Here is a 16,501-nt window from a genome sequence, read left to right as displayed (position 1 = left end):
GAGAGAGAGAGAGAGAGAGAGAGAGAGAGAGAGAGAGAGAGAGAGAGAGAGAGAGAGAACGGCAGATAAGCTTTGTGTGGTTAGATGATATCGAAGAGTGCATTTAGAATACAATGTAATTAATATACCACAATATAAATAAAAATCACGTTGAGTTACTATAGTTAAAAGAATGTAGCTTTTATATAAGCTTAGTTTTTGTTATTTATCGCATATCGATTGCTTGAAAGAATTAGTGTCGCCATCGGCTGGTCGACTTGTGGAATCATACACGTTGCCACATCGGTATACTTCTGACAACTTTTTATTGGGTTATAATGTATATATCAATTATTTTAAATTTTATATTTAATGCGCGTTAAAAAAATAATTAAAAGCAATAATTCTCTTCTTACGATTATAATATTTTAATTTTCCGTGACACAAGCATGAAGATCGAGAAGAATCTTTGGACGTTTCTTAAAGAAATTATTAATTATTGAATCTTGAATATATAAAGCTCACAATGTAACGCAGAAAGGTAAAAAGAAGAAAACTTTATTAGAGAAATTACACATTGATTATATTTGCAATTGTTATTATAGATGATACTTTCGAGTCGGGGAAATTTCTCTGCGAGAGCATTCGCACATCCTTTCCGTTTGTTTTTCAAATTTAAAAAGAGATATTTCGAATCAAAAGCATACAATCACGAGATACAGTTGACGCAAACGAATATTTTCGTACAAGAAGGTGCGCGCATACAAGAAGTTCCTTTAATAGTCAAGAAAATCACCAACATCGAAGTTCTCCTCGATAAACGAAAACGGAGGACCGTTGAATCGTCAAATAAAACTAAGAAACCTGCGATATATCATAAGGATAATATCCCTCATTCTATCGGTACGAGCGTGAAAAATGGGCCTTTAAAACACACTATTAGTATAGAAACCGATGAAGGTACGGCGATTCTTTATTGCTCTGATATCGAGCGTTTGAAAAACACGGACGTGGAACAGGTTCTGGATGCGATAAATTCGGGGAATACGGATAAAGAAGTTTATTCCATACTGGAGAACAAGATCGCCAATGAGATCAATTGCCGGATAGCGCTCCAAAGTTTGAAGAAGATGATAGAGTTGGAAAGCGAATGGAACCGGTACCGAAAAACCTCGTCGAACGCTCAATCATTTGCAGAGACCATCAATAGAGACATGATTTTGCAACAACTTGTGAGTCTGATTGTCAAAAGCCAAGACAGCGAGATGATATTGCAGGGACTAAGGGCGCTAAAGAGAGACAGATTTAGTCGTTCGACAAATATTTATAAAGACCGGATATGCAATGAAGTCATGATTAGAGCCACGGACGGCGAGCTCACCATACCGCAGTTAATCAGAGCGGTCAGAATTCTGGTTAATTATGGAAATTCCAAATACAGAAACTGCATAGATATGTTGTGGGTAGGTCTGGCATGTAGGGAGCATGATATTAAACCAGATCTACTGATTCCATTATTCAGATCGCTGAGGTATTTCCAGCGAAGTAAAAATATGGTACAAATCATTTTGGAAAAGAAATTATCAGAGCAGTGGTTAAAGTTGACCGGTTCGCAGATGGCAAATATACTGAACTGTCTCTACGGAAAAGAGTCTTCGCAAGAATGTCTATCGAGTGCTAGTAAATGGGCGAATGTGAGTATGACTACTTCTACCGAGAAAGATCTCGTCAATTTTATTGGCGGTTTGCACACGAAGAAATATGTCAATGAAAATATAGAACAAGCGTTGGCGAGATACGTAACGAGCAAAGGCACCGAGATGAAAGATCCTCATTTAATTGCCTCCATCATGGATTACTGCAAAGATTTACGAATTCGAAATTCGTATATTCTCACTGAATGTGGAAAATATTTCATAAGACATGGAACGCAAATTCCGCCTACGTTATTATCTCTTATTCTCGCGCCATTTGGATTATTGAATCTACAACCACCGGATCCAATCGAGTTTTGGAAGATGTTCGACGAGGTGATGTCTGCAAGATTCTCAGATTTGAAGTTAAACGACGCTTTAGACATTCTTCTGTCTTGCACATATCTTGAGAGATATCCCATTAAGCTTTTGGATAAAGTTTTCAGTTCGTATCTTATGAATAGGTTGCAAACGCAAAGGGACGCGCCTATTGTCAATCACTTGAAAAATAAATTGAAATTATTTGACGCGACCATGTCGTTGGAATGCAAAGATTATCGTGGCAGCCCGATTAATCTAGACAGAAATACGAAGTCGTTAAGTTTAGATATGAGAATTAAGGGTATTATTAATAAAATACACAAACCACTGGCGCACTTGGTAGGCGGCGAGCACAAATTAAGCAGAAGTGTGGTTTTGAGCAGGCTGCCTCTCATAAATTTTTATATTTTGGATATTCTTGTACATCCGCTCTTAAAATCAACGCCGATGTTTAACTTAAACTTACATAAAAAGCGAAACGTCAATACTGCGATTTTAATCTATTTGCCCGAATATTATTGCTGGAATACGCAGTTCTTAATAGGGCCGCAGGTAATGAGAAAGCGACAAGTTAGGAAATTAGGTTTCCGAGTTGCACATTTAGATTACGCGAAGCTGGCAGAACTCGTAAATCAAGACGACAAATTGCTGTCCTATTTATCACAAAGTCTGGACACCGCCGAAGATGCTTTATAAATCGTTTCGTGTGATACATGTATTTTACGGATGTAAAAATTGCGGACGAGATTGCAGTGTGAAACGCTATTGTAACTACATGTTTCTTTGATGATAATAATAATAATAATAATAATAATAATAAAGCTGTATATAATAGTAAAATTGTATTCTAAATGGAATAGACGTTTACGAAAAAATTTGTAATTTGTATCTTCGTAAATTCTTCTTTTTGTTTTATATAGCCGGGTGATAAAGTCTCCTCAAGAAATTGAAGTATTGCGGTATGTGTGCAAGATAAGTTCGGAGGCTCACAAGATTGTAATGCGCTCTATGTGTCCGGGGATTCCAGAATACAAAGCGGAGGCTTGGTTCTTGAATTATGTATACGCTGAGGGAGGGTGCAGGCATGTATCTTACACGTGCATCTGCGGATCCGGACATAATTCCTCTATACTGCACTATGGTCATGCCGGTGCGCCGAATAATAAAGTCATACAGGATGGAGATATGTGGTAATATTTCAGTTACAGCTGATCTATTCGTTACAATTCGCTTATACGTATATTGCGCGTTACAATGCTTGCGTAACACGTTCTCTTATCTGTCACGCAGCTTGTTTGACATGGGCGGTAATTACTGTGGATACGCGGCCGACATTACGTGCAGTTTTCCGGCCAATGGGAAATTCACCGAGGATCAAAAACTAATCTATAACTCGGTGCTGAAGGCGCGCGACGCAGTGATCGCAGCCGCGAAACCGGGAGTTGCCTGGATAGATATGCATCTGTTGGCTAATAAGGTCATGTTGATATCGTTGAAGAAAGGTGGACTACTAGTGGGCGATGTTGAGGATATGATAAAAGCAGGTTTGAACGAAGTATTCCAGCCACACGGACTAGGCCACTTGCTGGGATTGGATGTGCACGATGTTGGTGGATATCTGCCTGGTCATCCCGAACGCTCGAAGGACGCGGGAGTGAGAAAGCTGAGAACCGCGCGGACATTGCTCGCTGGAATGGTTCTCACGGTGGAACCAGGCTGTTATTTTGTAGACTGCGTAAGTATAGAGATAATTAGCAAATAACTTTTACACGAACTTTAGAACCAGTTTTATCGGATGTTTACGTGGAATAATGTTCGTTATAGTTGCTCGATGCAGCTCTTGCTGATCCGATCCAGTCAAAGTTCCTTGTGCCAGAACAGTTGCAGAGATTCCGAGGTTTTGGTGGCGTTAGAATTGAGGATGACATCCTCATAACGGAAACCGGAGTCGAAAATATGACGGATGTTCCTCGCACGTAAGTTCATTCTGAGCATGTTTATTTACTTTTAATATTATTAATTAATATTGTTTCGAAAGAAAACTATTTTACAATTTTATATTTCAGAGTTGAAGAAATAGAAAACTTCATGCAGAGTTAATTAGTCAAGAAGAAAAATTCGCAAAATTCAGAGATTTTGAGAAATGAAGGTCGAAAAGTTTAACAAGTTGCTTATTAATTAATTGTATAAATGCAATTATGATAAGAAGGTATATTCATATCATTATTTTATCAATACATGTATATATTTGTATCGATTTATACATAAATATAACGAATAAAACAAGAAACTGAGATGCCATAATGTAATGTTATACCGCTACGTTATGGTATATCGTTAAATCGATATTTCTGCAGCTATCGCGTAGCAAGATTCTTTTCAAGCAAGATTTTTCAAACCCACGCGTTCGCACGTGCAAGACGTTTCTCACGCTAATGGCTTAGACTAAGGCAGGTAGATTTAAGATCACTGGTAAAAGTCATTCATTCTGAATTACGTCTATTTTGGAATAACCTTGGTGACTTTTGACGGCAGAATTGAAAGCAGTTCCAACTTAAAAATACGTTACGAGCCACGAGAGGGCTTAATTCGATTCACGTGGATACTTTTTTATCGTGGATCATGACCTTTCGTGTTTCAAGCTTCCATGCTTCATAGATTGAAGGTTCGCCCGCTGTTATATTACATTCTACATTCGTTTGGACAGACTCTAAACGTGGCTGTTATTGTGCGTGAGCGCCTTAGAGTTGCGTGACTGATACAATCTATATGCGTGCTGTTGCATACTGCGATCGACACGCGAAATATCAAACTAGTCAACATTTGCCATGCATCGCAGTATCTTAAATGTCATAAGAGTAATATCGGAGTCAACAAATCGAACGATTCCACCCGTTCCCAAAGAAATCGAAGTGCTAGAGCGCTCTCGCGTCTCCGATTTCAGCGAGACGGAAGATAATTCGCACTGTATCTTCTCGGAAAAACGATCAATGATCAACGAAGGCATTGGCGTCAAAATACTTTATCGCCATTCACGAAGGTTTCGATGAAAATACTATAGAAAGCGAAGGAGAAAGCGGGACGAATGAAGGGAATTGCGTCGTAAACCCGCAATTGCGTGTATAAAAATAAAGCATTGGCCTCTGGGCAGACATTATACTACAATTAGATTGTGTATAGGTCCGAAAATACATCGGCTAATCTCGTCTACGAGAAATGAAATCATTTGCAATATATCTATTTCAATTTGAAGTCCTTTTAATCTTGCGCGATCTTAAGACCGGGTCAATTCATGAAGATCCCTCGTTTTTCGCAGAGAAGTCGAAGTCTCAAGGGAAATTCGCGGTCTATCGGTCGTCTGCGATCACCATCGGGACCTCTATCTCGATGGAACCGGTGTGGTTGGTTTATAGATACGTGTTGCGAAAATATAGAGCGCGGTTGACATAACACGCCAACATGTTACATGTCGCACCCGGAGTATGTTCACTGTAGAGATTCATAGAGATACATCTATAACAGAATTATAACAGAGTCTAATCACGAGATGATAAACGTTTTAGCAATTCGTCGTTTTTGTCAATAAGTTGGAATGAATATGTAAGATGGTACAAGTTAGAACGAGATAGCATAAAAAGAGACACTGGTTGCTTTCCAGCAAGAGACACAGTGTGCTTCCAGCAGATAACACACTGTAATAGAATGGATTACGTTCTTGTTGTTCAATATTGTATCAATATTAAACAAAGATGACATGATCACTATGTCACACTGTGTTATTTGATATATCGCTTGAAGAATGTGTGTGTGTGTGTGTGTGTATATATATATATATATGTATATATATATATACACTTAAAAAGAATTAAGTTTATATACCCTTCTTTCTTACTCTTCCTTCGATAAAATTGCTTGACTTTATAGAGTCTCTAGTTCACCGGAAAAAAGAAATCCCGGTGCACGCGTACCATAAACTTATCACGGTGTCGTAGTGTCAATGATACGCGCCGCGACGTTCGTCAAGCGATCGAAGCGGAAGTGCGCAGACGCGCTCGCGAACATTGAGCTCTTTTTTTTCTTTCTTTCTTTCTTAACGAAGCGTCTTTTTTCGCTTCGTTTAATGAAGTCTGCTTTCGTTCTAGAGATTCTTCTTCATGAGAAGAGAACAGCTTCATGTTATAATAATGATTACGAGTTTGCGCCGCGAGGCTTTTAAAAGTTTCTTTATGGAAAGAATGATTTTGCCGAAATATTTAAAGATTAACCAGTTCCAGATTAAAAATAATTTTGTTGGATCATGAAAATAATTATGTAGGACGTTCAAACTGATCGCTAGAATGTCAACACTTTGGAACTTTGCTCATGTTTGAGATTCCTCTGTAATTTTTATGGTCCAACAAAATTATTTTTAGATCTGTAAGATCTAATTTTTAGATATTTTAGCAAAATCGTTCTTTCCAATGCGTTAAAGGAAGGATTCCGAAAGTTTAAATTAGATTCGAATCGGTGAGATCCTTATTCGCAACTTTGCGGAATGGTCATTATTATCGGAAATAGATTTTCGGAGAAGGCACTAAAAGGTCTTATTATCTTTGTTCGATACGTGTAATTTTCTCCTCGAATGAACCAGAATCATTCGCGCAAAGTAAAGAATCTCCATCGTTCAGACCGAACGATAAAAAAACGATAAAAAAACGTTTCCACTTGAAAAAATTGTGAAAAGTATCTTATACACACTTAAATTCATAATGTCAAATTATATCTATTATACAATTTGAGAGTCATTTCTATAATAAACTTCTACTCAATATATCGTTCATTTAATTAAAACAGTTTATCTCAAGAAAGTGTATAGACAAATTAAATTTGATTCAAATTCAGTTTATTATTTACTAAGAGCCGATTGTTTCCATCTTGAGATAAAGTACGTGTAATTTATCTACTGGATAAATAAAAGAGTAAAAGAGTAAAAGAGTAAAAGAGTAAGAAGACAGAGAGTAAGAGGGTAAAATAGCTTAAAGTTTAATAAAAGATGGAACAATCCAGCCTAAGCATATGATAATAAGGACATCGTTTACATTGAAATTAACTATATATATATATACAGAAATGGATTGATTTACATTTTTATACATATGGAAGTTAAAAATAACAAAAGATTTAATTCAATCGGGTCACCATTGCTCCTTTGAAAGCTATTAGTGTAAACGTCTTTAAAATGTCTTTCGAGCACCTTATCAGGTTTGATCAACTTGAACTAGTTACATTAGCGCGACTATCGGCGCAGAGGGGGAGGGGAGGAGGGGATTTGGTACCTCCCCGCGAATCAACTTGTGGCTTCGCGCCACCGACTCGGTACTCCATAGAGACAGACGGAGACGGATAAAGGAGGTATTCGGATAAGAAGAGGAGAGCGCGATAGGCAACGCGGCAAGCAGGCGTGAAAGTCGGCGGCTTCTCCAACACGCATGCCTGACGCCCGCTGACGCCGTCGCGGTTGTCGTCATCGCCGTCGTCGTCGACGTTCGCCTTCATATCGACGAGTCGTGCGAGTCGCGACGGTGCCAGAGCCAGTGGCCCTACGACCGTCGGAACAAACCCCTCTGCATCGTGCCGACGACGACGACGAGGATGCGCAGGGGTGACGGTTAGAGAAGGAGAAGGAGGAGAAGGAGGAGGAGGTAGCGGACAACGAGAAGGGAAAATACAACTGGCGGTGGTGAAACTAGAGGTGCGGCCGACCACCGAGGCGCACCCGCTCATCTCGGCGTCATTCGGGGAGGGGGACAGGAGATCTGCGTGACCTGGGCCCACCACGTGTCTCTTGCTCTGACGTCGCGCTTGGCGATGCGCCTGACGTGTGTCCGTAACACGATCACCTGCCTCGACCTCTTGCACACCGAGCGTCGCGATGTCATTCGCGAATAATTAAAGCTACGCTGTCCGCGGAAGAAGGGAAGATTATCGGTGAGGAAGAGAGAAGTATGCTGATCGCAACACGCGAGATGTGAACTCGTGGGAATACGGGTAGCAACGAGATCGGCGTCGTCGAGGAGATCACGGTGTTGTCGCGTAGTCAGGCCAGATTTTTTCGATACATCGTGGTGTTCCGTACGCGGAAAAAACGAAGCGGGAAATTGCGGTGGTGATATTGTCGTGTCCAAGAGATATCCGCGGGTGGAAGCGCGGGACGGAGCACAGTATAGGAAGTGCGTGCAGCACGCGGTTTCATTATCTTCCGTTATTTCGCGGAGAGGAGAGGAGAAACGCGGGTCCGCGCGAATGGTGAACGTGATTTATTTCGGCACGCGGTAATTTCGGGACTGCGAGAGCGAGCACGAGGAGGCAGCGGACTCCTCCGGAGGAGGGGATGGTCGGACGGCACTCGTGCCGCGAGTAAAAGAGAGGCCACGGGATAGAGCGAGAGTAAAGCCCGCCGCTTGCGTTGACTTGCGTCAGTGGTGCACGCTGCGAGAAAACGGTCGCGTTCGCGAGCTACAGTGGCGGAATAAACCACGTTCGTAATAAACCACGATCACGAATGTTAGAAGGATCGTAGCGTAAAGACAAACAACGGATATTCTGCGGTTTCCGGCTCAGATACGCGTGTATGACGTTTGTGTATGCGCGTGTGTATACGTGTGTTCTAACGGGACGGAGTAAAAGTACACGTTCTGATTTTCGAAGGCGCGACTCCAAGCGAATGTGAGAGAGTTGGCTTGTATCTCGTAGGTAGACGGATTAAATTATTGAAATTGATCGTGACGTTGTTGTCTTTATCATTGACGTCGGAGGTTTATCGCTCAGCGAAGAAGAGATTGCACAGAGCGAACTGCTTTCTGATTTATCCCACAAATGGTCGTGGGATATAATGCCTTAGAATATATTGCTGCGTACAAGTGACAAAACTCGTCTTTAAATTACTAGTGGTCAATTACTAGTGACACGAAAACTCCAAGTTGTACAAATTGAAGAGATAAGAAAATATTTCACGGATCAGTAGAATGTTATTCGCTCCATGATTACAGATAATGAAATACAGAATATACATGTTAATTAAATACAGTACGATAATGAAAATGGGACTGTAATCCTCTCGGATTTGCGCTGGACACATTCATGAAATTATTGAAGAAAACTTCCGGTCGCGTGCGGCGGCAAGTTTCGTAGAGAAATTTGCCGAGAGGTGAAAGAGCGGTTTACAAACGGTGATCTGGAATTTATTCTATAGTACATGCGGTGAAATAATCCACGACGCAGTTGTAAAGACGAAGAAATCAGCTGCGATAAGCATCATTGGTATTATCTAATCGCGGAATCGCTCTATCCACGTTGCGCACAAAACACGATTTGTTTTAATCGGCATGGCGAATGCATGTCACGGGATTAGTTTCATAAATCCATCGATCGACAATACAATGTATCTGTTTGCGCAAAAAAACGAAGGATTCGGTCAATTCTATTCGATCGAGTAGAATCTTCTATTCTGATCTTTCTCGCGCGAATTGAAGGACAGTGTAACAATGTAACACGTGGGAAGTCACGAAGTATCTTGCAAAATAGAGGACAGCGTTCACCAATCGTCGTATTTGCGTCGACCGGAAAAAGACTGATGATTACGCGAATGTTGTCGCAGAAATAATTGCTAATTTCGTTTGGATTTCATGGCTGCGCTATGATTAGAGTCTTGATTGCTTGGCGCAATCAAAGGGTAAAAGACTAAAAAGAAAAAAGAGGAAACGAAGGGGAGGGAAGCATACCGAATACGCGAGAATCATCCGACGAAAGGAGAGACTGTGTCTTGTCAATTTGTGGACAGATTTTCTCCAGCAACTTTGAAGATTTAAACTTCGGAAGAGTCGATATCCGGTGTATACACGTAGATTACGCGACGGAGAGATACGATACGAGCGAAGGGCAAACATCGACGACGGGCGTGCGATAATCCCGCGCGAACTCGCGACTAGTAGTCATCGATCGACCACGAGACGCCGTGCGCCGCGACGCCCTCTCCTCGTCTTGCTGTCGGTTGTCCCCACCTGTCCCTGTCCTATCCTCGGTGTTGTGTGTCAGACATTTACGTATCACGTCGGAAACACACGCCTGGCACATTCTCTTCTCATCCCTTTCTTGCTTTATCTTCCCCTTCTCTCTCTCTCTGTTCCTGTCTCTCTTTCTTTCTCTGTTTCTCATCTCCGTTTTCTCTCTCTCTCTCTCTCTCTCTCTCTCTCTCTCTCTCTTTCCCCAATTCTTTTTCTTTCTCCGGATTATTTGCCTTCCTTGCAGATCCTATCTTCTTCAGGGTGAATATCTTCTCCGTAGTCTGCGGGTAGTTCTATTATCAAATAGACGTGGGTTTCTTGCGCCGAACGGTACACCGCGGTGGCTTTGACATCGTCACCGGCACGCGAGGTGTTGTCGTCGATGCCGTAGGTGGGAATCAGTACGTCGGCGTCTATCGCGGCGTGCGGACCTCGACAATGTGTCGCGGCGCGTTTCAACATGCGCGCAAAAAAACGAGCGACTGAGCTCGACGTCGAGGCAAAACGTTTATTCAAACAAATCTCGAGATACCCGGGGATTGAAGTGCTTGTCCCAATTGATCCACCCTTCTCGCAATGGTGATCAATGCTGATCACCGAAACGCTGAAATGATCTCTCGCGTGCGTATCCTTCGAGTCATCAGACGATTTAATCTCCAGTGAAAGAAAAAACGTGCGTGCGGTGAATTTGACGGTGAAATTCGATGTTCCATTCTGATACGCCGCAATTAGCCCAGCTGATAGATATCGAAGAAGATAGACGTCGTCACGCGACGTGAAGGAAACTCTCTCGTAGACACGCGCGACGGGGATTATCGGTCCATGAGAACATCAGAGAGAAACAAAAAAGTTCAGGCAGAAAAGCAGATCGTTCATCGTGTGCGTATCTCATGTCGATGCAATTAGGACAAGAAGATACGAATTACAACAAGACAACGCACATCTCGCTACGTAGACTATTCATTCGAGTAGGAATTTTTGTCGTTCTTCTTCAGTTTCTTGACTAGAACATTGGATAAGTCTTCTAAGAGTTCGCCTACAAATCGCACAATGTTTTGCTTCCAAAGTCCCTTCACGCGATCGTCGCGTGGCGTTATGTCCACCGCATCGCTGTCGAAGAGCAAGTCTTCGCTAACCAATGCGATTCTATCCCCTGTCGCTAGAACGTCCAATGTGAGCGAGAGCAACCGACGCGGTTCCGAGGCGACCAGCGAGGGCTCTAACTCTTCCATCAGGTACATCGATCAGGAGGCCTCGATGTCTGGCGGTAGCAGCACGGACACATTACCGGGTATCCGTGCTGATTACCTCGATCCTGAACCCTTATCGCCTGGAGCGGATGCTATGACTTCGCCTAGTGGCATAATGGTCGTTTTGAATGGCAACAATGACCAACAGTTTATGCTGCAGGATGAGAATCATCAGACTACGCGTTCTCTACCGTCGCCGAAAAAATTAAACAACAACGGCAGCAGTTGGCGTCGTAAGCTTATGCTGCGTCTTCGTTCGAATGATTCCTCGAACTTGAACAACGGCGAGATACGTTCTTCTTCGACGTCTCCTTCGCCCGCGAGCGAATCGATAGCGGAGTCTTCATCTTCATCAAGGAATCCTCATGTGGACGAGGGACAACAAGGTGGCAATACGACCGTCTCATCGCCGTCGGTGCAAATCGATGTGATCGATGAGAGCCCTCAGGTGGCTGCCGCCTCTATCAGCGATATACCATCTCTGGAGAATGGCTTCAGCGAGCCTGAGGATGAAAATGACGACGAAGAGGATGAAGAGGAGGCCTCTCCGGAGACCGAGACTGAGGAGGGTTCATCTTTACCGTCCAGCCCAGCAGCCGCGTCCACCGTCGGCTTGACTACTTCCGCGGCGCCTTATTACGACTTCCTGTCGGTAAACGGCGGTACCATGCGACAAGAGACCACCAGTACTAGCTCGCCCCAGCTATCGTCCGGCACGAGTTTGCGTTCCAGCGTGGAGTCACCGCCCGCTGACACCTGCAGCTCCTACGGTGAGGACAGCAGCCCGGGCATGGACTCGCTGAAGCCCGAGGGTCTGGACGCGTCTGGGTGCTTGCCAGCTGCAAGATCTTGTCCGAATCTAGAACGGCAAAGCGCCGGTTGCTCATCAGCCAGCGGCTCATCGAGCGCGAGTCCGAGCCCGGGACCAGCAGGGCCTCGTTTCAAGCCTCTTGAGGAAGGTGACATACAGGTGTGCTATCTGAATCACACCCGGACCCTCGTGAAGAAGATCCTGTCCAGCAAGTTTCTCAGACGTTGGGAGACCCATCATCTCTATCTCAATGATGCTTGCTTATCCTCCAAGACGGTGAGTGTGACGTAAATGCTTGCAGTGGGATTCCCACGTGATGCGAAACCTCTTGAAAATTTACTTCTTGAACGCTATGAAATCCCGCATAAAAAAAAATAATATCTATAATTAAAATAAAGTATAATAAAGTAATAATAAAGTAATAAAATAAAAAAAATTTTTCTCGTTATAGTTAATCATTAAACCGTTAAATAGTTTTGTAATGGTAACTTTGAAAGTTATTCACTACAAAACCATCAATTTAATGATTAATCGCAATTAAAAATATACAATTTTTATCAGATTAAGCCTAATCACAAGCAAATAAAAAATCAGCAAATAAAAAATCAGACCTTAAAGTATAAAACTATTAATTTAGTGAGAGCTCAGACGCAATAAAAGGAATATTAAGGAATAGATTCAAAAAATAACATACAATATTTAATCTGTTAGAAACTGTATATCAATGCATAATTTCTAGGTTGAAATCTGTTACCTGTGTGTTTTATTCCCCGTTCCTTTTTCTTATTTTTTTCATTTTGTCTGAGCTCTAATTAGAGATTAATTAATCTTAGCTTAGAAGAATACAATTTTACATTATCATCAAGTCAAATAAAGTTAAATTTAAATCACAAATTAATCAGAAGATGAAAAATCGGACCATGATAATATAATTAAGCTATAGCATATAAAAAAAACTTAATTAATAAGATATAAGAAAGGAAATCAATATGTTAGATTTGCTACTCCTTATGTTGTAATCTTACGATCTCTACTGTGATTGATCAATTTGCTTACTGCTTAACGTTTTACTGTTTAAATTTTTTTATGCTATATTCTTATTCTGTGATTGACATTAAAATCCTAAAATTTCGCTCGAGATCTTTCTTGACTTAAATCGCTTCCAAGCTTACGTTACCGGACGTAGGCATGGTGAGTTTCCATCTGTCCATTTATATTATTATCCGGATTACTGGTTACTATGGTAATCTGCAAACGATAATATGATTGTAACTACTCGAAAGTAAATCCTGTTGTCTAACTTTGTCTCTCAATAGGATTATTATAGTTCACGATCGACAAATCGATTTCAGATAAATGCATAGCGATGTAATTAGAAAACTACCGCTACGAAAAATTGGTATAAAGAATTTAGTTATTTCTCGGCTACGAAAAAACTTGACACAACTCTGATAGCTTCAAGGACGACTCAAGCGGTTTAGACTGTTTATTTTGGAAGTGACGAGCAAGTTTGGAGATGACAAATTTAGCTGGTATACAATCCCACGTCCACTTTTCCTCTTATAATCTGATTGCTTTTCGCATAAAGAACGCGTTTATCGTAGTTTGTTATGTAAACTCGCAAGGTGAAGTATTCATACTTCATCATCGTGATTTGCAGTGACTTCGACGTGACTTCAACCTCGCAGAGATTTCGTGATTGAGAAACCGAGTCCGCGAAAATATAATTTACCAGCTACCTTTTTATATTTCCATTTTAATTCGAAAAAAATTACGTATCACAATTTCGTGTCATTTCTCTCATTTTCAACGTTTCTCTCTCTGCCAATAAATTTAATCTTCATAAATTTATTATGCTTATAAATATTTATCAATACAAATGCTGATCCATTCATCAATTTCAATTGTCAGTTGTATGTAACTACTCGAGAGTAAATCCTGTTGTGTAACTTTATCTCTGAATAGGATTATTGTAGTTTGCGATCGACAAATCTATTTCAGATAAATGTATATATAGCGATGTAATTAGAAATTTTAATTTATTATTTATAAAAAATATTCTTTCTTTTTTTCATTTTTCTTTTTTTTTTTCGTCATGCTGGAAACTAATTCTAAATTTTTTTGAGTAAATTCATTCTTCTGAAATGAGATTTCCTCTAAAAAATTTAGAGAATTCGTTTTAAGCATTACGAGAAATGAAGAGAGAAGAAAAAGTGGAAGAGAAAGAATATTTTTTAAATAATAATTAACTAAAGTAATAATTAATTAAAATTTCTATAATTAATTATTATTTTCGCGAACTACAATTATCTTATTGAGAGACAAAGTTAGACGACAGGATTTACTTTCAAGTAATCGAAAAGAGATTTCATTCTTGGAATGAGATTTACTTCAAAGAATTTAGAGAGAAATGTTTACAAATTCGCTGTATCGAAATCATAGAATGAATATACATTATTCTCGATTGCTTTATATTGCTAGTCGTTCTTCGTATGAACTATGATTTCTCGGCAGTTCGGGAATATTCGAACGTAACATACGAAACAACGGTCATCTCGAGTAACGATGATTACGCGATTACTCTGTTCCTCCACTCTCTCCGCTCCTCCTGTCCATGATTCGCGTTGTATCAGAATGCAATTTGCATCGTCAGGGACGATTTATGGCACGCTATCGCGATACACGACAAAGAATATTAGTGATCGTGTCAGCTGCACCGAAGTGCGACGAACAGCAACGGGATCTCTCCTTCTCTCAACTGGTGGGTGATGTTACGTAATTGCGAATTTTCCGGCGCGCGGACAAGAGAGAGAAGGAAAAGAAGAGAGAAATATTGATTGGAGAAAAAAAAAATCGGTTAAATTCATTGCCTTCAGTTTTCAGCGCGCAATCACGATGTTCAATGCCGATTGCCTGATTACTGAACCACCGCCGCTGCACCCTATACTTCGCGAAATCCAATTTATCGTTTCGCTTTGTAGGAGAACTCGCTTGAAAACGCGGAGTGAAGTACTTGATGCACTTCGTTGACGTGATTGATTCTATTCCCGTGGTGATGCATTTACCCTTCGACAAGACTTCAAGACTGCTCCCGTCCTATATAATATAACTAAACGATTTTTTAAAATAAATTTTCCGACATTCTTGGTCGCTCGGGGCTACGATTATCTCGTTGACGCATTAGCATCATAAAAAGATTTCTGCACGATTCGCCGTGTCTGTTTCTTCTTCTGTTTTCGCGGTGCGGATATAGAAATAGAAATTATTCGCATGTGCGCAAAAAGAATGGCAGTGCGCGTGCACGCGAAACCTCCCCGTAAACCTTACATTCCTTCGAATATTCCTTCGATGACACTACTCATTCGAACATCTTCGTGATTGCGTGTTTCTACAAAAGTTTCTGTGAAAGAAATAGAACTCTTTGAAATTAACACTCTCTTTTTCAGAATTTTTTATGCTCGAATATGTCTTTCTCTACACACTTATCGTTAGAAACACATTTGTAGAAACGATGCTGCTGAACGCTACATTCAGCAGAAAAGCAACTTCGAAATTGTTTTAAAATTCTTTAATATAATTAATTTTATCCTTATTTTCTCATTGGAACTAACATAAATGTGTAAAGCAATTGTATTAAAGAATATATATTATAACAATATCTTCGCTGTGTCAACGTATGTACAATAATTAGTATTAATTTACTAATTTTATACTATAAAAGACTCTAACAAAGGGTCGAAATTAATCATATTCTTTTATACAATTTCCATTCAGTGTTGGCTTTCATGGACTTTTTTATTGTGACAATTTATTTTATTTGGAGCCTTTGTCTTTATATATTACTTTAATTTTGCAACAGTTGCAAGCTGCTCTCTTTCTGAACGCAGCTAATATTCAGGTATATTTGGCGCGACAATTATTGCAATAATCCGATACTGACCGTACAAATAAATAACAATAGTATTAATATTAGCATAATATGTGTTATAATCATAACGTGTTATATGTACGTCACTAGAATAGATAGAATATTATTAGATAGGAGATAATACTTATGTCGGATATAGTCACAGAAAAAAAGAACCTTGACGATATGATAAAGATGGCTCGTCATCGATAAAACTTTGTGATCGTTCGGTAACATTCCACGATCATTTAATCGAGTCGAATTCTTGAATTAATCGTTCGTAAATACGTCGATATTTGCGTGACAAACATTCGACACGTTACGTAGAAATTTACACCATCTCTTTTCTTCGTTATCGCGAAGAATCGTTGAATTATGTTAATTTGCCGATAATTCCACTATTCATGTGGGCTAATGTTTGATGTAGCTTCAGTCGAGTTCGTGCGTCAGTCTTGGTTTATATGAAATTCGAGTGAAATGACGATAATGGCAGGAGA

The 16,501-nt window shown here is 40.4% G+C and overlaps 2 protein-coding genes across 2 annotated transcripts in view; both read left to right on the top strand.

Annotated features, from left to right (window-relative positions):
* LOC108687041 overlaps positions 1 to 4,350 on the top strand; it is a 17,902-nt gene extending 13,552 nt beyond the window's left edge. Inside the window, exons 6-10 of the mRNA XM_018192635.1 lie at positions 890 to 2,377; positions 2,915 to 3,184; positions 3,285 to 3,729; positions 3,819 to 3,970; positions 4,061 to 4,350. Coding sequence (XP_018048124.1) covers positions 890 to 2,377; positions 2,915 to 3,184; positions 3,285 to 3,729; positions 3,819 to 3,970; positions 4,061 to 4,094 — 2,389 coding nt within the window. The 3' untranslated portion in view covers positions 4,095 to 4,350. The remainder of the gene's footprint in view (positions 1 to 889; positions 2,378 to 2,914; positions 3,185 to 3,284; positions 3,730 to 3,818; positions 3,971 to 4,060) is intronic.
* Positions 4,351 to 11,000: 6,650 nt separating this feature from the next.
* LOC108687045 (C-Maf-inducing protein-like) overlaps positions 11,001 to 16,501 on the top strand; it is a 36,546-nt gene continuing 31,045 nt past the window's right edge. The window contains exon 1 of the mRNA XM_018192642.1: positions 11,001 to 12,373. Within this exon, the coding sequence (XP_018048131.1) occupies positions 11,087 to 12,373 (1,287 nt within the window). The 5' untranslated portion in view covers positions 11,001 to 11,086. The remainder of the gene's footprint in view (positions 12,374 to 16,501) is intronic.

The sequence above is a fragment of the Atta colombica genome, unplaced genomic scaffold (assembly GCF_001594045.1).
Source record: "Atta colombica isolate Treedump-2 unplaced genomic scaffold, Acol1.0 scaffold198, whole genome shotgun sequence".
NCBI lineage: Eukaryota > Metazoa > Arthropoda > Insecta > Hymenoptera > Formicidae > Atta > Atta colombica.
This window is presented reverse-complemented; position numbering and strand designations above follow the sequence as displayed.